Source organism: Protopterus annectens, chromosome 2.part0, assembly GCF_019279795.1.
Source record: "Protopterus annectens isolate FY-2018-M chromosome 2.part0, PAN1.0, whole genome shotgun sequence".
NCBI classification, from domain to species: domain Eukaryota; kingdom Metazoa; phylum Chordata; order Ceratodontiformes; family Protopteridae; genus Protopterus; species Protopterus annectens.
In genome coordinates this window covers 310,863,181-310,887,026 of record NC_056728.1, presented here as the reverse complement: position 1 = coordinate 310,887,026, position 23,846 = coordinate 310,863,181, and the positions used below count along the sequence as shown (strand labels likewise).

The window sequence follows — 23,846 nt, the reverse complement described above, 5'->3', positions numbered from 1 at the left end:
AAATGCAAGAATGGTTAAGGAGAGGTGAATTTAAAAAGCACAAAGGAACTGGAACCAAAGGTGAAGCCAGAAAATCACTTTAGCATATCAAAGTGCCTTATTAAATGCTTTCGTCCTCAGACTTCTTCAGATTACACAGGTTCACCAGTAACACATTTAAATAGATAATACAGACCAATTAAAAGGTAGAACCAATTAATCATGTTAAAACTAAATACAGCTTTAAAAACTATCAAATTCAACAATACACAATTACTTATTTTCACACAACCTACAATTTTTTTTTTAAAAAAACAGTACTTTTTAATTGGTCTTTATTATCTGTTTAAATGTATTAATGGTGAACATGTGTATCCTGAAGAAGGCTGAGGACAAAAGCATTTAATAAAGTGCTTTGATACACTAAAGTGATTTTCTGGCTTCAAGTTTGGTTCCAGTTTCTTTGTGCTTTTTGGTTTTGGAATTGGGACTCGTTTTAAACAGATTTTGTATTTTTGTCTGTGTTTTTATCCATTTTAACCAATGGTTGAAGCCAACAGAGATCCCCTGATGCATGTTACTGTGTATTCTACTCTTGGGAGTTCTGCCCTGGACTGATGCTGTTGCTATTAAAAACTATGGGTGACATTCTGAGAACATTGCATCTGTTGGTTCAGGAACGGAAAGGTGAAAACCCTGAATGTCTTAGGTCTGAGGAAGATATGGAGACTTGTGGAATACAATGTGAACTGTAGTGACAAACAAAGTAATAATAAGAACAGCATACCCAATAAGAGTGTTAAAACATATGCTGATGTTGCCTCTGTGTTGAATAGTTGTTCTGATCTGTTTTCCATGTCAAAGAGACCCTTAACTACATCAGACTTGGCCATTTACAAGGAGTGTTGTGCAGAATTGTGTAAATTACTTAAAAAGTATAAAAGCCTGGACTTGGAAAATAAGTATTTTCAACAATGCTAAATTCTAAATAAATGCACTGAAAGGTGACCACGGAAACGTTCAAACACAGTTCTTTTTACCACTAAAAACAGTAGTTCATAGGTTCATAGGTTCATACTAGGCTATTTGCCCTGGGGCAATTATAAGCCTAGCCCGATTCTGTATGGCTTACGCCACCCCTTGATTTGAGTATACTGTGCCCTGTTTAAGGTTTAGTTTACTGTGCCTTTGTCTAATAGTGACACGGGAGTAATCCCTGGGACAAACCTACGATCCCCCATCTACTTATCGAGATTCTTCTTGAAGAGATTCAGTGAGGTGCTCTGCCTCACATGAACTGGAATTCTATTCCAGAGCGAAGGGAGCCTCTGGGTTATGAACCTGTCCCTCCAGCAAGTTCTATTTATTTCTGTGCTGAGGTTCAAGTCCCTCAAGCGTGTGGCTCTGAGGGATTTAGATTTACTGAGGTGGAGCATGTCCATTAATTCTGGATTTGACTTAGCTTTGTATGTCAGGCATAGATCGCCTCGAAGTAGGCGGTATGCAACTGAGTAGAGCTGGAGTTTTTTTAACCGAGCAGTATATGGCATCTGTTTGAGACCCTTGATCCTCTTGGTGAGATACTTTTGGGGTCTTTCTAATTGCTGCAGGTGTCGGGTAAGGTACATCCCAAAAGGGGCATTGTATTCTATGATGGGCCTGATGAGGGATGAATAAAGGGGCACGATTACCTCTCTTGATCTAGATGTGAAACCCTTCGTGATGAGGTGAGCTATGTAGAAGGTCTTTCTAACCACTTTGGCAATGTGGTTTTCAAAGGAGAGATTGCTATCAACTTGGGTCCCCAGGTCCCTAATAACTTTCTCTGTACTTAATGGGTTTCCGCCTATGTGGTAATTTGTGGGCACATTGTTTTTGCCAAAGGGTATGACTATACATTTTTTGGCATTTAGCTTTAAACCATGGCGCTGGCACCAGTTATCTGTCTCTGTGAGACCTTTTTGAAGGATGTTTGTGTCAGCTGGAGAGTTGATTATGGCGCCCAGTTTGCAGTCGTCTGCGAACTTGGTGAGCCATAGTCCTCCCACGTTTGCCTGTACCTCGGAAAAGTATATACCGAACAAGAGTGGTCCCAGGACAGAACTCTGTGGGACGCCACTTGTGACCAGTTTCGCGTCTGACATGGCTCCAGCAACTCTCGCTCTGTGGGTTCTGTCTTTGAGCCAGTTTGCGACCCATCTTGTGACATAGGGGTTTATATTTAAGCTGGATAGCTTATCTATGATGCCCGAGTGGGGTATTGTGTCATATGCCTTTACAAGGTCCAGATAGGCTGTGTGGACTACCTTCCCTTCATCTATGGCTTTGGTGATTGTTTCAAAGAAGTCAACCAGGTTCAAAAGGCAGGATCTGCCCTTGACAAAGCCGAACTGGGTAGGATCTAGAGTCTGTAGGTCCCCAATGTCTTTGTTTATGAGCTCCATGATGATCCTCTCCATAGCCTTGCAGACTAAGCTAGTCAGGCTTATGGGGCGATAGTTTCCAGGGTCTGTAGAGGCTCCACCTTTGTGGAGTGGGACCACTGTTGCTGTACGCCATTCTGTGGGCACATATCCTGTAGTGAGGCTGAGATTGTATAGCTGTTTTATTTGAGGGATTAGTTCCTCTTGTAGTTCATGTAGGATGCAACCTGGGATGCCATCTGGTCCCATGGAAGCAGTGTTTTTTGCTTTGGAGAGGGCAGCCTTCACCTGAGCATCTGAGATGTTTGGGAGGCAGCCCTCTGCCAGGATAGATACTTGCTCTTTTGGGGGGGAGGGGATGGAGAAGTTTGCACTGAACCTGTCTGCCAGGATATTGGCGATGTCTGTGGGTTCATTGTATTTTTTGTCGTTTAGAATCAACTCAGAACAAGTCTGGGAGTTGCATCCCAGGTTTCTAACATAACTGAAAAAAGCCTTATGATTGTCTTTGGTGTCCTGTGCAATTTTTCTCTCGAAGCTGGCCTTGGAGGATTTTATGAGGGATCGTAATTTTTTGCTAGTACTGATCAGAGATGCCTTCCCTATTAGGGATTTTGCTCTATCATGTAGTAGCTTCCTCCTTCTGTTGTACAGTTTATTTATGGCAGGGGTCCACCAGACTAGACACCTGCCTTAGGATGATTGGGTCTTGGTTTTGTTTGGGATAGCATGATCCATGCATTCCTGGAGATGTCCGTAGAATGCATTTATATAGGATTCTGCAGTTTGGGCTGTAGTTTCCACTGGCCCTGGGGCCTTGAAGGATTCCACTTCGGTTTTGAGAAGTGAGAAGTTCGCTTTTGAGAAGTTTTTCACGATGGTTTTCTGGGCTGGGGGTGGGGTCGGAATGTGGACATCCAGTGAAATTAATTTATGGTCTGATCTTACCAATGAGGGATATACTTCTGGTGTGGAGCATAGAGTCCCCATGTTGGTAATGATCAGGTCTAGTATGTTGTCCCCTCTTGTGGGAGTGGTGACTAGTTGTTCCATAGCATTTGAGTTTATAATTTCCAGGAATCTTTGGGCTAAGGTGCTGGGGCTTGAGTAGTGCTCCCAGTCAATGTTTGGGTAGTTGAAGTCACCCAATATAATGGTGTTCGGAGAGATCTTCATGTTCTCCAATGTTTTCAGGAAGGCCGAATGGGATTCCTGACTTTGAGAGGGTGGTCTGTAGGATGCTATAAACTGAAAAGCAGTCTTTCCCACTGTTAGTTGTACATGGATGGTCTCCGATACTTCGTGCAATGCCACTAACCTGGAGGTGTGGATATCCTTGATAAATATGGAAACTCCCCCTCCTTTTGTGGTTCGGTCCGGGTTTTGGGGCCGAAAAGCATGATATGAGGTATAGCCTGGTAGTGCTGGGGTGCTCTCTGGAGCCTTGAACCAGGTTTCTGTCACTGCACAGATATCGATGTTCTCCATACTGAGGAGAGCTTCGAGTGCGTGCATCTTGAGGTTAAGACTTCTGGCGTTTAGCAGCATTACCCTTAGTTTCTTGTTCCTTGTGCTGTCTATGGGGGTGGGTTTGACTTTTGAGCCCTGCCTAAAAAAGGCACTATGGTGGTGGCGAGAGCCTTTGCCAATATCCGAAAGCCCAGTGGTGACAGGTGCAAGCCATCCCAGCAACGTGGCTTGTCGAGCATGTCATCCCAGGCTGACAGACACTGGATCCCCTTTGAATGACACCAAAATTTTAGCCAATTGTTAAAATCGATCATTTTGTCTTTGTACTGTGGCATCATTCTAGGTGAGGGTAAGATGCTGCTCAAGGTCAGGGTCATACCAGCCTGGGCTACATGATCAGAGAGCTCCTCTGTGTCTCTTTTCATGTAGTCCAGGGAGGTACATCTCAGGTCATTCACACCAGCATGTACAATGACTGAGTCATATTTGTATTTGCTTTGGAGTGACCTGAGTGCTTGCGTTATGTGTCGGATCCTAGCTCCCGACAGGCAGCTCACTGTGACCTTCTCTTTATTCAGCCTGGTGAGCAGGAAGTCAGTGTGTCTGACAATAGAGTCACCTATAACAAGAGTATCAGGTGTGTTATTCAGCCTTAAGGGCTGTGGCTGCTTGGCACACTGACTTTGTGGGTTATGTGTTGTGTGTGTTTTGTTTTGAGGTAGCGTTTGCTTGGATGTCTGCTTTGGAGGTCTCTGTTGCTTAGGTAGATTTTTATTTAGAGCCTCCGAGTATGTTTTTGTGTATTTATGTGTTTGGTTCGCTGATGTGGTGGGACTATGTGATACTGGAATTGTGTTGTGTGAGGTTACCTTCTCCTCCTGACTGGTTACACCAGTGGTCAACTAGTCCATGATTAGAAAGTACTGCAAACCGAAATAACTTTGTTTGAAATAAATTTTTCTTTAATAGAGCATGCTACAGGTAAGTGCTTTCACATAAGCTTCATCAGACAATTAAAATTCAAAAGCACATTCAATTAGAGCTTTTTATACAAAGCAATCACATGTTGAGCTAACTAATTTAACTCAATTAAGCATTTAAGGTTATGTTATTTTTTGTACATAAATAGAGAGTTATACATCGGGCAGGCTGTGGTGGTTTAAGTGATGGTTGGTGGCCATAGCAGCCCTTTGTATGTAAGCATTAAACATCAAGTTTTCATTGTTAGCAGATGCTCATCGCTGATTGAAATGCGTTGACAGTGGTGACTTAAGACATAAATTTTATTATGTAAATGGGTCCGAATTTTTTATGCTTATATAGCAATGTTAGTGACTTTTTTGCCACTTTTGTTTTATTAATAATGAAGCCATGGAGAGTAAGTTAGATCTCTAATGAATTTTATATGTTAAGATTATTTGGATATACATTATATCAGTTTTTCATTTGATTCTTTTATGATGGCGTGCACTGTACATCGCTATTTAATATCAGAATGTGTTTATGTCACAAATATGTTTTATTAGGATGTAGCCTATTCTCAATGTTAGGAAGCACACAGCAATGGCTACAGCTAGGATATAACCTTAAATGCTTAATTGAGTTAAATTAGTTAGCTCAACACATGATTGCTTTGTATAAAAAGCTCGAATTGAATGTGCTTTTGAATTTTAATGGTCTGATGAAGCTTATGTGAAAGCGCTTACCTGTAGCATGCTCTATTAAATTTTTTTTTATTTCAAACGGAGTTATTTCAGTTTGCAGTACTTTCTAATCATGGACTAGCTGGCCACTACTGTTTTTAGTGGTAAAAAGAACTGTGTTTTAACTTTTCCGTGGTCACCTCTCAGCATATTTATTTAGAATTTATCATTTGTCCTCATCTGTTAGCTGATAGGTGTTTGTTCTGCTGGGAGCTGTCATTCATTCTTATTTTCAACAATGCATTGAACTAAAAATAGTTCCTGAGGGGCTAAGGTTTTTTAAGTGCCCTAATGGTGGTGGTGTCAACTATCCTTTTTTTGTTACATTAAAGGAGTTTTTCAACACCACTGTCATTAACTTTTTGAAGTTGTAAATTGATAACCTTAAGATCATGCCTGGTATTAAAGAGAAGATTCTTAAGGTGGATCAGCGTTTGCAGTCTGATTTCCTTAGCAAATTCAGTGATCAGTTAGAATATGCTTATGTATTGGAGGAAGTGGAACGACATGCGAACTTGGTTATTAACCATAAGAACAGTAAATTATCCAGAGATGTTGCAGCTTATGAAAGTGACTCTGCTTATATGATGTTTGATCCTGTTGCCGAGAATGGCATTAAGAAAAATAAAAATCAGCGTGCGAATGTGAAAATGTTTCACCTTAAGACGGTTGATCAAGGAGAGCAGCAACCGGAGGCTATAAGTAATCCTAGGGGATACTAGTGTAGTGACATAGTAGTAACACCAGTTCAGGATATCCTGAATGAAGAATAAACTACTCCACAAAGAGGAGCAGAACCTACAAGAATTTTGGAAACTACAGCAATGGAGAACACTAGAGCGCAGCCAAAAGTTTTTTTAACAACAAAGAAGGAGGGCAAACAACAGAGGACGAGAAATGTCAAGATGTGAGGGCAAGCAATGCCAGATTAATCGACCGACAATTAGAAAGGTACAGGACAGAGAGTTACAATTTTATAAACTTGTTTAGCTTTATTTTGCAACCTATTCATGAGAGGGTATTGCAATTGGGGTTATACTTTGTTCTGGCAAAGAGAGCCTATGTTACATGTACTATATTAGACCTTAAAAAGTACACAAGGAAATTGAATTTAACCTTGTTTTAAATTAAGTAAAAATGTCTAAATTGACTTATGTCAAACCTTCATGTTTCAATCTATTATTAAATCACACCATTGGGGTGTTTGAGACAGTATGTGAAAACGATATACGTGAATTGTTGGGTAATAAAAATAGAAATAAAAAGTTTTATTGTAACCTAAGTAATCATAAAAGAAAGGCCTTAAACGAACTTGGGGATAATGAGTATGTAAGAATAATGAAAAGTGACAAGGAGGGTAGTTTAGTGGTGATGGACCAAAAGTGTTATGTTGAAAAAATGGAAATTATGTTGAATAATAATGATGAATACAGATTAGTCCATATGAATGAACTTCAGAAATGTTATAAAACGGTGTATTCTTTATTGTACGAAAGTTTAATGATCAAAAATTTGGATCAAGAACTATACACTATTTGTAATATTGAAAAGCCAAGGTTTGGAACCCTTTTTGGGATCCCAATGGTCCATAAGAGTTTAAGTCAACCCCCATTTTGTCCAATTGTTTCAGCGTCAAATTATATTATTATATTATGGAGGGATAGTAAACTTGTATGGGAGATTATACAAAATAACTGGAAAATATTGGAGGGGAATCAAGATTCATATAAAGTGGTAGGTTCCCACCCCCAGTTTATATATAAAAATAATAATTTAAAATTGTTGTTACAGAATGACAGTACTAGATATGGGTTAGATAATTGTTATACTAATCAACACAGTGGTATGTATAAATGTGGAGGATGTAATATATGTAGATGCATTTTGGAAAGACCCTATGTTTATTTGAGTCATGTGTCTCATACAATTAGGGTCCAAGGGTATTTTTGTTGTAAGAGTAGGGGGTTGTTTACATTAGTATATGCACCGGCTGTACAGTTTTTTCTATAAGTATGACAACAAGGGCCTTAAATGAAAGGGTAATTGAGCATTTATTTTGTATTAAAAAGAAGGATAGTAAAAATCCACTTTCTAAACATACCATGCAATGTTACAATTACAAGAATTTTTTTTTTTCAATTCTGGAACAAGGATTGGCAGACATGAAGGGAGGAGATTTTATGAATTACTTAGAACAGAAGGAGGTCCCGTGCCAATTAAAATTAAATTCTGATAAAAAACCAGGGCTTAATGATATGGTTAATATTAAATGTTTAAAAAAATGTAAGTTGTATGTAAATAAGTAATTGTGTATTGTTGAATTTGATAGTTTTTAAAGCTGTATTTAAGTTTTAACATGATTAATTGGTTCTACTTAAATGTGTTAATAGTGAATGTGTATATTCTGACGAAGTCTGTGGATGAAAGTGTTTAATAAATTACTTTGATATGCTAAAGTGATTTTCTGGCTTCACCTGTGGTTCCAGTTTCTTTGTACTTTTTGATTTTGGAATTGGGACTGGTTTTAAGAGGTGAATTTAAACCAAAAGACAAAATAGTGGACTACATACACGTTGGTTTACAAAGTCCATTGAACATGTGGGAGAAACAGGCAAACGTAGGTTTTGTAAAACAGAATTAGAAACAGTCACACATCTTGTTGGTGGTTGCGATATACTAATGGCAGGACTGTATACTGAAAGGCATAATAATGTGGCAAGACTGTTGCATTGGGGATTGTGCAAACATTATAGTACTGAAGTAGCTGAAAAACACTGGAAACATGAGCCACAAAGCATTATAAAAAATGATGAAATTTATATCTCATGGGATCACCCATTACCAACAGTTCAAAAAATAGATGCGTAAAAACTAGATATGGTAGCCCATGAAAAGAAGGCAAAAATAGCATTGATCACTGAAATTGCTACACCCAGTGACTGTATTGTCTTACTTACAGAGAGACACAAAGTCATAAAATACCAGGATTTGCAAACGGAATCAAGGGCAATGTGGAAGAAGGATACCCAGACAGTTCCAATAGTAATAGGAGCAATGGGTCTTAAAAAAAGAATTTACAGTCATTCTTAGATATATTACTGATACATGTAATTCCATACAAATTGCAGAAGGTGTAATTACTGGGTACATTGTGGGTGCTGCGAAGAGCACTTCTGGCTAACATCAGAGATTGAAACAATTCTAATTTCATGTAATTAATCATACTTTGACTTAGTAATGGGGTCATTTCCCATCATAGTATTAGAAACTCAAAAGACTTGGAGAAATTAAAAAATAAAACTGGGGATTAACCCATATGTCACCAGAGTAAGCAACACCTTTGCCCAACGGTTCTTTGAATTCATAAATTTCAATGCCCTGGATCAACTAATCTGTAGTCCCACCAGGGGCTCCAATATCCTAGACCTGGTCATTACCAACATGGGAAATCAATACTTATGGTCACCCACACGTTGGTCAGGTCAGACCATAAGCTAATTACCCTTAACATCCACATCCCACCCCCACCCCCAGTAAGGAAACCTCCATAAAAAATGTCTCCAAAGCCAACTTCATGCTACTCAAGTCAGAAGTGACAAACTTCATGACACCCATGCAGACGGGAACTGAATGTTTAACTGCTGAGTCCTACACTAAGACACGGTACGAGCACATCCACTCATGCATGAATCGTGCCATCCCAAATAGAATCAAGATGCTCTCATCCAAAAAAAGAAAGCCAATCTGGTGGTCCCCTGCCATAAACAAACTTTACAACAAAAGGAAGAAACTGTTACAGGAAAAGAGGAAAATCCCAGGATGCAAAAAACTCCCTTACCAGCCTCAATAAGAAGCTGAGATCCATCATAAAATCCTCCAAAGCTAATTATGAAAATAAAATTGCCAAAGGTTCCAAAGACAACCACAAGGCATTCTATAACTATGTCAAGAATCTAAATGGCAATGCTCAGATCCGCTCTGAGCTACAACAGAATGGCATCAAATATATTGATCCCAACGATATTGCCAATATCCTGGCAGACCAATTCAGTGCTAACTTCACCCCCCTCTCACCCCCTAAATGACCCATCTCAATACCAGAAGATTGCCAAATTCCGAGGTAAAAAAACGCACTCTCCAAAGCTAAGAATACAGTATCCATGGGACCAGATGACATCCCGGGCTGTGTACTACATGAACTACAAAATGAACTAGCACCTCACCCAAGTGTCATGTTTAATCATACCCTCACCTCAGGCTTCATGCCCACTGAGTGGTGCAGAGCTACAGTTATCCCACTCCACAAGGGGGGATCCACCTTGGATCCTGCGAACTACCGCCCCATCAGTCTGACGAGCCTGATCTGCAAGGCCATGGAACATATTATGGAACTTATAAACAAAGCCATTGGCAACCTTCAAACACTGGACTCCACCCGGTTTGGGTTTGTGAAGGGCCAATCTTGTCTCCTGAACCTGATTGACTTCTTCAGATCGGTCTCTGGAGCCGTGGATGAGGGTAAGGCAGTCTACACAGCCTATCTGGACCTTGCCAAGGCCATTAACACCACCCCCCACTCTGGAATCATAGATAAACGTACTAAACTGGGCATTAATCCCTACGTCATTCAATGGGTTGCCAACTGGCTTACTGACAGAACGCACACTGTAAAAGTAGCGGACTCCAAATCCAGCTCCAGACAAGTGGAGTACCTCAGGGTTCAGTCCTGGGATTGCTCTTGTTTGGCATCTACTTCTCTGAAGTACAGGCCAACACTAAGGGACTCTGGCTAACAATGTTCGCAGATGACTGCAAACTGGGAGCCATTATTGAATCTACAAATGATGTGGATATTCTACAAAAGGGCCTTACAGAAACAGATGCTTGGTGCCAGAGCCATGGGCTCAAGCTCAATGCCAAGAAATGTATAGTTATCCCCTTTGGGAAAAAACATGTACCCGTGAATTACCACATAGGTGGCAGTACACTAAACACCGAAAGTGTGATAAGAGACTTAGGGACACAGGTGGACAGTGGTCTCACCTTCAATAACCACATCGCCACAACAGTCAGGAAATCCTTCTATGTGGCACACCTCATCATTAAGGGCTTTTCATCAAGCAAAAAGGTGGTCATTGTTCCACTGTACTCATCCCTCATTAGACCCATTATAGAATACAGCGCCCCATTTGGTATGTACCTCTCAAGACATCTGCAACAACTGGAAAGGCTGCAAAAATACCTCACTAAAAGAATCACAGGCCTAAAGCAGATGCCCTATGCTGACCGCCTTAAAAAAATCCAGCTATACTCTGTCACATATCGTCTACTCAGAGGTGATCTCTGCTTAACATACAAGGCCATGTCAAACCCAGAGCTGTTGGACATGCTACACTTAAAGAAATCCCAATCCCTCAGTGACACATGCTCCAGGGATCTAAACCTTGTCATCACAATAAACAAAACATGCTGGAGGGATAGGTTTCTGACCCAGAGACTTCCCAGACTCTGGAATAGACTGCCCATACATGTCATGCAGAGCACCTCTTTGGCCCTCTTCAAAAGGAACCTTGATGATTGGATGGGAGAAAGGAAATTCACCCCGGGGATCATGTCATTCGCCCTGCTAGACAGGGGTCCAAGGAAGTAAATAGTGTGGGAAGAAACAGCCAGGGAATTGTTATGGCTAGGCTTGTATAGGCCCTAGGGCCGATAGCCTAGTACCAACCTATGAACCTATGAGTAGTCAGCTGGCTCACCAGAAAAATGCATACTTTCAAAGTTTGGGATTCCACCTCCACCAGTAGAACAGTTACCAGTGGGGTACCACAAGGTTCTGTGCTGGGCCCTCTATTGTTTGGAATCGATTTCTCGAAAGTCAAGGTGAAAGTAGACGGCTTGTGGCTTACCAAGTTTGCAGATGACTGCAAACTGGGAGCAACCATTGAGTCCCTTAAAGATATTAGCATATTACAGGAGGAGTTAACACAGACAAATGATTGGTACCAAAGCCATGGTCTAAAGCTAAATGCAAAAAAGTGCATTATTTTTCCCTTTGGCAAAAAGATAGCCACTGCAAATTACAATAAAGGCAGCACCCCCCTAAACTCAAAACCAGTGTGCGTGACTTGGGAACACAAGTTGATAGCAGTCTAAACTTCGATCACCATGTGTCCACAGTGGTAAGGAAGCCTTTTAAGTTGCACACCTCTGTACTCCACCCTCATCAGACCACTAATAGAGGGTGGAGTACAGAGGTGTGCAACTTAAAAGGCTTCCTTACCACTGTGGACACAGTGGTAAGGAAGCCTTTTACATTGCACACCTCTGTACTCCACCCTCATCAGACCACTAATAGAGTACACTGCTCCCTTCTGCATATACCTTACCAGACACCTGCAGCAGCTGGAGAGACCACAGAGGCTCCTGACCAAGAGAATTCAGAGATTCCAAAACATGACCTACATAGAAAGACTGAAAGCCCTGTCACTGTACTATGTGTCCTACAGGCTGCTGAGAGACAACCTGTGTCTGGTTACAGAGCAGTCTCTGACCCTGCCCTAATGAAAATGCTGCATCTTCACAAATCATATGGGACAAGAGTCACTTCCTAAAGAGATCTCAGCCTATCATGTGACTTAAACAAAACATACTGACAGATATATATCCCAGGGACTGCCTCTTCTCTGGATTAAACTCCCAATTCACATTAAGCAGAGCTTTTTAATGACCCTATTTAAGCACAACCTGAATAAGTGAATGGGAGACCATATATTCACCCCTAGGGTAGCACCTCTGTCCTTCATGGACAGTGCAGCCCAGGCTGATCATAAATTCACTGTGCAAGCAATCAAACCATCTAACAATGGTCAGTTAGGGAACATGGGTATTACATGGCTAGGCTTGTAAAGGCCCTAGGGCCATTAGCCTAGTAACCTCTTGTGAACCTATGAACCTATCAACAAGGAAGACCAGGTGATTGTAGAAAAACTACGCTGTACCAGCATACATCTTTTGTCTTTCCCAAAGTCTGATAAGGAAGATCTTAGGCACTAACAGACTTACATGCTGTCTTAACAGCTGCCCAAAAAGTATGTGCCTAGTTCTAAAAAAAAAAAAAACTTCCGTAGAAAGAACAGAACTGCCTGCAAGATACAAGAGCCCTATTATACAGCAAGGTTTTCTTTTTTTTTTTGTGCTTGAATGTAATCACAGAGCTCCTTTTACTCCAACTGCATGAAGTTCTCCATTCTGGGAAAATGAATCACTGTTACCAAGATTTTTCTGCCAGCACACTTTTTTACTAAACGTATTTGAAAAAAAACACAAGTATGACATTGTGCATTTCCCTTCTACAGTGACTTCTGTTTCTGCTTTTCCAAAAGGAAGGTTTTCTAGTAGAAAGGAAGTGCATGATCTAATACTTTTTCCCCCCAAATCTGAAGAGTAAAGAATTCAGCTGGCAGTGATCCTACCCAGGGTTACTGGGACACAAAGGAAGCAGCCATTAGACAATTCTTTGAACTCTAGAGTTCAGCTGCTATGTACTTCGCAGGTGTTGACATATACATTCTTCAATGCATGTAGTTTATTGGAGAATTGGAGAAAGATTACTAAAGTTTCTTTATACAATGATATTGTTTAGAAAAGGTATGAAACAATTTTATTAAATAATGTCATTGTAAAATACCCTACTCCTGTGTGTGGTTAAAGCAAGATTTATCAACAGCAGGCTTTCTTTGATCACTTTGAATTTGCCCATGTGAGCAAACCATGCCAACCTCAGTTGTTAGCATAAGAAAGAGTTATATTATTTCTTATATTCAACTGCTATTTTTAGCTGGCATAATATTCTGTTAGAGTGAAAGTTCATCTTGATATACTTGTTTATGACAGCCTTCTCAAACTGCTGTATACCATCATCATGTCTTACCGTTGTAGTTAGGTTTGCAAATGCTTCTGAAATGTGCAGTCAGCTTCAAATGCATATTGTGTTTTTCTCTTTTCCTGTAGTTTGGAATACTTGTTAAAGCTCTGGAACAGTTTAAGATGTTTGACTTTACTGTAAAGATATACCATGGTAGTAATACCAAAAGCTTGGTTTGCAGGTTCCTTCCACAGGGCTTAGTAATCGTTGGTGGTACTATGCTATGAAAGTTTGCCTGTTGCCATAACAGCCTTGGCTAGTTTAAACAGGCAGTAACATCACTCCATCCTTCTGGCTTACTTTTAACTTTTCTGGTGAGGCATGATCGTCTCATAAAGTATTAAATAAAGGTATTTTGTGCTTTGGAACTGAAACTTTATTACAAATACATAGGTGAGGAAAGGCTGACAATGTTAGAAATATTAAAGTACTAGGTTTAAGCTTATTCCCAGAAACCAGGAATGAAGAAATTAGTTCTATAGAGCAGAAGAATATCCAGAATTAATTACTTGTGTGAAAGACAACACAAATTTAATGCATTGTATCATTCTTCAGATGCTGCATGTCTCTCTTCAATCCCTATTCTTTCAGTTGTAACATTTATGTTTTTGTTTCAGTGGTTAAAAAATCCAGGTCCACAGCATGAAAAGAAGACTCTGTTTGGCGACATGGTGTGCTTTCTCTTCATAACCCCATTGGCAACTATATCAGGGTGGCTGTGCCTGCGAGGGGCAGTGGACCATCTACACTTCAGCAGCAGGTTGGAAGCTGTGGGATTAATTGCACTCACTGCTGCCCTCTTCACAATTTACCTTTTCTGGACACTAGTAAGTTGCAACCCTTTTAATCTTTATTACTTTACAGTGCAGCTAGCATCTTAAAACTGGTTTACCACGTGACCTCATGTAAGGGTTAGTATTTCAATGTTTTGCATTCAGTTGCCTTACACTTCATCTTGGTTGCATACTTATACTGTTGTCACAGAAATCAAGACTACCATACAGACCACAGAACTCCCTTCTGCAGTTCATAAAGGGCCCATATGTGTGTGTACAGGAAAGGCATTCTGTATCTTTTAAAGGAGGACATAACAGTTTGTCACAGCTTTGGGGAGGATGACAGAACATCACTGAGAGGCATGGGGTATTAAGTTGTCCTTTTGTATTGGGCCAGACAGTTCCTATAAAGTTGTAAACATGTTCTATATGATATGTGGTTTCTGTCCTCTTCACCAGTAATTATTTTATTTTATACATTTTGATCCAGATCCCTGATTACCATTGAACTTTTCTTCCACTTTCCCATTCAATTCATGTGCTTTCTTTTTTTTTAACAAAAATCATCTTTATTGAATATAAAATAAGCAATCTATTTAAAAATTATTATCTATTTATAAAAATTTAAATGAAAACAAACCATATTGACATATTGTCAGTTGCAGACATTATCTATCACCTATAATCAGTCATTCTCAATCAAACATTTCATAGCTCATTCAATTCCTGCCTTCCCTTAAACCTCATTCCTCCTCCAAAACATTATGTATTGTTCCCATAATTCCCATTTTTTATGTAATTTGCTCCTACCTTTTTCTAAACATCTCACTTCCAGTTCTTTTATCTCTGTTACTATATTAACTACTTCCAGTATGATTGGTTTAGACTTTGATTTTCATTTTCTTGTAATTGCTTTTTTGGCAACCAGCAGAATTAAACTCACCGTACTTTGTCTAGGTAATTCCAATTCTGTATCACAGCTCAAAAAATCATTTCCTCAGTTACACCAATTTGCTCACCCAATATTCCTGACACAGTAGTCTACAGGGAATTTTTAAGGTCTGTCAGCTCATTACACTCCCAAAAAATATGTGCCCAGTTACCTCTATTGTCCCCATCACACCTCCAACATTTGCAATCTACCTGAGGAAAAATTATTTGGTGTCTGCTTAAGGTATAAAAAAAAAACTATACAAATGCTTCCAAGCAAAAATCCTAAGACTTCCAGACTTTGTTGTATATTTGGGAACCATACATATACCCTCCCGTTGTTTCTTTGTGAATTGCATATCCAGTATCTCTTCCAAATCATTTCTAACCTCCTCTGACTGATTCCTGTAGTTATCATGCAATATTTTATATCCCCTACTGATTATCACATTTTGAACAGAAGCTTCTGTTCTAGATTCTACTAAGAAAAATGTACTAGTGCTGGTCTTCCACTTAGGTTCCCCCGTATTCCTTTCTCTTTGCCTATGCACTGTTATCAATCCTTGACAGTGAAGGCAATCTGTGTCTGGCAGTCCAAATGTATGCTTTGCCTCTTCCTATTCTATTAACTTTCACTTTCTAATTATTTGCTCCCAAAACCTTGGTTCCTTTGCCAGTTTTTCTCCAGTAAATTTAAGCATTCTCTTGCCTATTCTCTATACCCTAGTTGTAGTCATCCCTATGGGCAAAATCTCATTTCTTCATTCCCATGTTGGCTTAGTTCTTAGAATACTTTCTGCTACTTTATGAATACAGTATTCTATTTGATTACTGTTATTCTCCTTAAGGATATGCACCCAAAATCCCAGTCTTTCCTTATTTCTTGAGCTTTTACCATTTCATCATCTCTTTCCACTTTGAACTATAGCTTTCTGCATGTTGTATGTGTAGTAGCCTTAACTGTGTAGCTCCAAAATACCCCTTCAAATCAGGTAATCCCAAACCACCTTGTTCTATTGGAAGGATCAGCTTATCCCACTTGACTCTTGCCCTCTTCTCCTCTCAGATGAAATCCTTCAACTGTTTATTAATTACTATCGGCAAGTTCTCCTTTGGTTGATAAAAACATGTCTGACCTGTGTATAAAACTAAAGAAATTGAAACATTTCACTGCTTGTACCTTGCTATCCATATCCATAAAAAAGATGTTCCATTTTCTCAGTTTTTGTATTATATTTTGTTTAGTTGCATCCCAGAGATCCTTAGTTGCCATAAAAGAATCCTTTTTAACCTATACTCCTAAATACTTCATCTTATCATGTCCCCATAAATATGGGTATTGCTGAACCAATTCTTGTGTGGCTACATAGTTTACACCTATTTCCTTTGTTTTATCTTCATTAATTTTATACGCCACAAAGACTTGAAACTGATTTAGAATGTTCCACAGCACTGAATATCCTTTTCTAGTTTTATCAGGCACAAAATAATGTCATCTGCAAATAAAGTTAACTTTTCTTGATTACCATACCAATTGTATTATTGAATTTCTGAGTCCCTTATCTTTTTTTCCAATGGTTCTAAATATAACACAAATAACAAAGGGGGAAGAGGACATCCCTGCCTGGTTCTTCTCTTCAAACAGAACTTATCAGAGAGGAATCCCTCCACTTTATTTTTTGCCTCCAATCCCTCATATATTCTCCTAATTAACCTTATTATTGTGTCAGGGAATGCAAATGCTTCCATTGCCATGCTCATAAAATCTCAGCCTACTCTGTTGAATGCTTTCTCTGCATCAAGACCAACCAGCAACAGTGGTATTGTCTTACATTTTGCTTCTCTCAGGATCATCATTGCACTATTAATGTCAGTTGTTTGTTTCCCCTCCACAATACCACACTGATCCATATCTTCCAATTATGGCATCACCTTTGCATTCTTTTAGCCATTATAGACATAAATACTTTATAATCATCGTTTAAAATTGAAATAACCTATATGAAGTGGGATCTGATTGGTCTTTACCATCTTTAGGTATTACAGCCACCACAGCTTTCTTCCAGGATGTTGGTGATTTTCCTCCTTTTAAAATACTGTTAAACAAAACCTTCCAGATCTTTATTACTTTTTTCCATCCTAGCTTCCAAATTTCCACAGAAATACAATCTATTGTTGGAAGCTTTCCTGTAGATTTTTTTTTATACATCTTTATTGAATTATCACTTGTGACACAGGCAAATTTACATTCAAATAAAAGTAATCAAATTGTATTAACATAAACATTATACTTCACATATATTGCTATACATCATATAACCTAAGCTATATTACATAAATTATTCAATTCCTGTCTTTTTTAAACAAGAAACATCTTTATTAAACCATCACGTACTACATAGGCAATCATATATTTCTATAAATGAAAACAAACCACACCAACACAATCCTAGTCACAAGCATTTTACATCACAAGCCATACTGACACACTCCCAGTTGCAAACATTATATAGCACTTATAATGAGACTTCCTACAGATTGGTTATACATCACCATTTTTAGCTCATCTCCTCCCATCCTGTTAATTATTGAGCCTTATCTACCTCTAACCTTGGCATATGTAATTCTTCCATAAACATTTCCATTTGTACTTTTTCTTGATTTTCACATTCCTCTGCTTTATACAGATCTTCATAAAATTTCTGAAATATTTCTAATACCTCTGCAGGACCTTTGGTTATTTTCCTTGTTACAGGCTCCGTAAGCTTGGCAACAACTCTTTCCACTTTCTGTTGCCTGAGCCATTGTGCTAAAAGCTTTTGTGTTTAGGAGTTATTATCAAAAACAGTGGCTTAACAACAATCTTTCTAAACTCATACATATTATCCAGGTAGTCACTTATTTTCTTTTTAGCACTCAGCAGTTGTGCCTCTTCTTGTTGTGTGTAATTCCCCATATTCTGTAATACTTTAACCTTTATCAGTCCCTCTAAATAATTCTTATTTCTTAACCATATTATTTTATTTCTATCCTATTTTTAAACTCCACTTTCATTTTATCCCACTCTCTAGCTGTATTTTCTGAGGAAATTTCTATCTTCCATAATAACTCCTGATTAATTTCCTTTACCCATTCCTCATATTCCTCTTTGTTAAAAAGATAGTTGAGAAAGTGCCATTGTTTCTTTTTTATTTCATTACCCTGTAGTTTTGTTTTAGTTATTATCGGTGTGTTATCTGAAACAGTTATTGGATGCATATTAAACCTTTCAATTAAATGTACTTGTTCCAGTGAAATGTAAGTTCTGTCTACCCCAGATTTTGTACTTTGGGGAATAATATGTAAATTCTGTCTGAGCTTCTACTACTGAATTCACATTTTCTTTACCAAATATTTTCATACATTTCTTCAAAACTCTACCTTATTTTGTTTTATTTTCCCTCCTAGGTCCCCAGATACATCCTTACTGTTGTAAATCAAATTAGTCCCCACCTGTAAGTAATATTCCCTGCCGAAAGCTTATTTTTTTCTCCCAGAATATCCTTTAGCTCCATTGTAGCAGTTTCAGCTGGAATATAAACACATGCCAGCATGATCCTCCTCCCTTGCCAGTAGCCCCTTACTTAGTACTACATATCTTCCATTATTATCTTTTTTCCTCTTCTATCACTATTTGAGTTCCCTTAGCAATTAACGTAAGTATTCCTCTTTTCCTTTGTCCCAGATATTCCACTGAATAACCACCCTGAAATCTTTTATCAAATTTACATGCTCAGTTCTTTCCAAATCTGCTTCCTGTAGTATAGACATTTGCAGTCTACATTTCTTAATATAGTTCACTTCGCTTTCTTTTTTGTATATACCTGTGAGACCCTTCACTTTCAAAAATAATGTGGAAAGTCTTGCCATTATGAAAAAAAATATTCCCACTTGTTGTTTTATAACAGCTTTAAAAAAATGTGTAGCTTCAGCTTTTGTGTTACAGACATACACTACTGTTTGGCAGGCTGATCTTTTATATACTTGTTTCTTGTTATATCCATTTGAATCTATGTCCCATCTTACAAGAATTTTTGTCTCAATGAAACCCTCAAACCAAAAAAAAAAACACTCCCAGAATACCCCCCATAACCTATTAACTTAGTACAAACACACAAAATTATGTACATTTTCAGATAATGAAGTTTAGCCCTCCTAATAGGAACAATTGTCCAAAACTGACAGCTACACTTACAGACTTTTATTGACCTGTAATAAAGGTTATCCATACTAAGATGCATGGTACAGCCTGTGCTTCTATTTACACTAAATGCTGTCTGTTTTTTGTCTATCTTTATTCCTGTCCCGGATGTAAAAAACAACTTGAATGCTTTCAGTAAACATTATCTTTTAGCCACTGAAAAAGTATTGTTTTTATTGCCCTCTTATCAGATTGGCTCCATAGAAACTTGAGAACCAGATATACAGATGGCTTCAGCTACAAGCTTCTCATGTTGCATTATGAACATTTATTTGCTAAAGGAAAACTTTTTATTACATTCAGTGTTCTTTTATTTACTTGTTTCCACTTAATATTTGTTAGAGGAAGCCAAGGACCTTAATCCAGTCATTCCCCTATGCAAAAAGTAAGAAAAAGCATATCAGTTTTACTTATATCATGCTCTGTATACTTTTACACCCTGTTTCTCACCTCAACAACAAACATTTATCTTAAACATACTTTTGTCCAGGCTTTCTTCTCTTTTTACACTGCAGTCCTTACATTTCTTAAAATTAAGTAAGAGGAAAGAAAGGAGGAGGAAAAAGGGGGGCACCTCTTTGCTTTAGTATCTCTATAATACACAAAAATAATTGAAAATGCTTTACTATACAACATGCAGCGTATATCATGCTTTATAAAAATAATGTTAAGAACAGTTACTTTTTTCCTTCCTTTTCCCCTCTCCTTAATGTTCTTCCAAACATAATGACATGAAGTAAGGCATATGCTTTGTAGTCCCCTTCAAGTTTAACAAAGTCAAAAAAGTCCAATATTTCCGGGGTTTTGGCTCTGCCATCATTCACAAATAACGACTGGTGCTTTGTAATCCTACATTTATTCATTAATTTCTGAGTTGCTGGTTATCTTCTTGTTGCTCTCCATCTCCCAACTCCATTCTGTGGTTCATTTCCAGTATACTCCTGGTTCTTCTAGACAACTTGTGTACTTTTCTCTGTCTCTCAAGTATTTTTATTTGGAAAACTGGAAAATGTTTGACTGGCAAAGTCTTTCTATGAGCTTTATTATCAGAAGAATACGAATCAGAGTACCCTTATGTTTGATTATTCACTTTTTGTTGGACAAACTGTTGTATTTCCTCCTTAGCATGCTCTGCATCAAACAATGAACTTGACCCTCCAGGAAAAAATATTCTGAAGATAGCCAGTTACAGAAGCTTGAATCTCTCACCTACCTCTCCTCTCAATGTTCCCTGATTGCTGGAATAAATTTAGTCCTCTTCTGCCTGGTGTAGACTGAGTCATTATTTTCCACAAACACTCTACTGTCTCCAACTTTTAATACTTTGTCCTTCTGCCACAGTTTTGTCAAAATCAACTATTTGTGTTGGAAGGATTGCGTCTTTAATATTAGATGTCTTCACTGCATTCTCAGCTTTCATAAAATTAATACAGTCTGTTCCTTCCAATTTTTCTGGTACAGCAGAAAATCGTGGGTTTTCCCTATGTGCTCTGTCTTCTAATTCTACCATTTTTGAAACATCTCTTTTTGAACAATCTCATACTCAGTCAGACTTTTCTTAATTTCAACCTCTATATTTTGCAGTTGTATCAGCTCATATGAATATCTGTTTAAAGCTTCTTCATTTTTTCTAGCTTTTTGTTATTTGAGTTGTTACACTCTTTCAGTGTTTCATGTATGTTAATCAGTTCTGAGCCCATATGACTTATTTATTCCTCTAGATTACTGGAAGTCGTGTCTTGCACCAAAGCTGGAGGTTGAACTGCTTTTTGCTGAACAGCTGCAGGATTCTTCCCAGCCAGTGTTTCTTCCTCACCTTTTGTGATTGACTTTCTTTCAGGTACTCTGAATTTCTTCTCTGCTGGCATCCAGGTACTGCACTTAGTAGTCAGTAACTGAAATTTACCCCACAGAACAAATAACTGGCTGTCTTTTCTGAGTTTCTGTTTTCACACTGGGAGAGTTGAAATTATACTATTACTTAGAGTGCAGCCATTTTGGAAGTCAGTTCATTTGCGAGAATTCTTCTAAGGCATTCAAACTAAGGTCAAGGGTTGATAAGTGAATGAAAATCTGTTGTTATTCAGGGAACTGGAGGATTTGTTTTAAGGCCCTATCAGTTCTTCCTGCATATGCTCACTGCTTCTCAAGGTGTTAGCTTGCAATGTATCTTCTATTTTTGCAATAGAAATCCCCTCAGTAGCCCTGTCTGTCCTTGAAGTCAGAGAAGCTGCAAGTGATCTGCAGTCTCCATCACAAATTCAACATGGAATCTACACACCTAGGAGTTTGCTCTTCATCCTTCTTCCAGAGGGAGGTGGTCAGGCTTCTCCTTATTATTTCTGTCTGCCCAGTAAGCTGCTGCAGTCTCCGGACTGCTAATTGAACACAGGATAGCTTGGTAGTAAAGTCAAATTTTTCTTTAGCTTATTCACTAATAATAGTCCTTTTTTTACAGATTTATTTTTGATTAGTATTGTATCTTAATCATATTACTTGTCTTTCTCCAAATCCCTTACATTTCTCCAGATAATTCTACACTACATCAGCCTTTGTAGAAGTGTTTTGTTGGTCATATGAATTTGTAAATGCCCAAGATGTCAAGTCATGGAAGCTTTACTAAAGTGGGCAGACAACAGCTTATGTGTACTCTACAAACTGTTATTGCACATTTATCTCAAGATTCAGACAAGGAGATGGTGACACTCCATCAGCTAATGCAATCTGAGGAGGGTAATCTATCATTCTGCAAACCATGTCTTTGTGGAGATGCGCCCTACGTCTTCTAGCTCTTTGCCATGATGTGCAGTTGTACTGTCACCTATTCATTTATGCTTGCTGGCAGCTGTGAGTGAAGGTATGCTGAACTTCCTTTAATCGGGGCAGAATAAATACTAATAAGTCTGTGAGTAACCCTCGTCTGTATATGACTCTGTCATAGTAGCCAAATTCCTCACACCATGCACTCACCACAGGCCTACCTTATTTGTTAATGACAAAAAGAAATCAGACTTGCTGAAACTAAATATGTATGATCAGAACATGTTGCTCTAATAAGAAGTCCATCTTTTGTAACCGTTTGTCTGATGCCACATGCCATAGGACAGCTCTGCAAATAAAATGTTCACAAGCATCTGAGGCTGCATGCCTTCCATTCATCTTTCATCTTTGGTCTTTTTCTATTTCCAAGAACCCGGACTTCTCATGTACTAACTTTTTTTCTTCTTCCCCATTGTTAAGTACTATTTGCTGAAGACACTGGAGTGAGGAATGAATAATGCATTATAAGAAGCTGGGGGTTCCATGTAGCCTAGGAAAGTGTTTTTTAACCCTTGCACTTTTAAACAACCTGTATTAAAATATTTCTTTAGACATAAGCACTCATACATTAATAGAAAAGAAAACAAACATTAACATTTTTCCATTCATACACATTGTACATTACATATATTCTTTCGTTGTAACAATTGTCTTTCAGTCCAACATTACATAAATCACTCAATTCCTGCCTTCCCTTAAACATCACAACTCATCTTGAACATTATTCTGCATGTATTGTTCCCACAAATTCAATTTATTTCTATGTATTTCACTCCTTCCCTTTTGTAAAGCTCCATCTTCCAGTTCTTTTATTTCTTTTACAATATTCAGTACTTCAAATACAATTGGTTTACATTTTGATTTCCATTTTCTAATGATTGCTTTTTGGCAGGCTGCAGAATTAAGCTTAATAAGGCCTTACTATGTCTTTGCAGTTCAGATCCTCTGTCCCAACTCAGAAGAATCATTTCCTTAGTTACAGCCATTTGCTCCCCAAATATCTTTGACAGAGTACTCTCCAGGATTTTTTTTAATTTGCCAGGTCATTACACTCCCAAAAAACATGTTGCAAGTTAACTCTTTCTTGCCATCACAACTCTGACGTTGCTGTGTACATGAGGAAAAATTCCTTGAAGTATGCTTCAGTTTAAAAATTCCTATGCAAACAGTTCCAAGCAAAAATCATAAACATCCTGGACTTTGTTGAATAGATGGTACCGTACATATGCCCTCCCATTGTTCCCATGTAACTTGCTTTTCCAGTTTTTCTTTCCAGTCTTTTCTAACCTACTCGGCTCGCTTCTTACAGTTATCATGAAATATTTAATATGCCATACAAATTATCCCCTTTTTAATAGCAGCTTCAGTTCTAGATTTGGCTAAAAACGGGTCTGGAGTAGGTCTTTCACTTAGGATTCCTCTATCCTTTTTTGTTTGCCTGTACTCTGATAATCCCTGATAGGGAAGGCAGTCTCTAACCTGCAGTCCAAACTTCTTGGCCTCATCCCATGCTATTACCTTTCTGTTTCTAGTTATTTGTACCCAGTATCTCAATTCCTTTGCCACTTTTCTGCAGTA

At 38.4% G+C, this 23,846-nt stretch overlaps 1 protein-coding gene across 5 annotated transcripts in view; it reads left to right on the top strand.

Moving 5' to 3' along the window:
- Nucleotides 1-23,846, top strand: part of MARCHF3 (membrane associated ring-CH-type finger 3) — a 1,103,404-nt gene that overhangs the window by 1,023,534 nt on the left and 56,024 nt on the right. For all 5 annotated transcript variants that reach the window (XM_044060792.1, XM_044060789.1, XM_044060791.1 and 2 more), the window contains one exon: nt 14,120-14,329. In XM_044060792.1, coding sequence (XP_043916727.1) covers nt 14,120-14,329 — 210 coding nt within the window. The remainder of the gene's footprint in view (nt 1-14,119; nt 14,330-23,846) is intronic.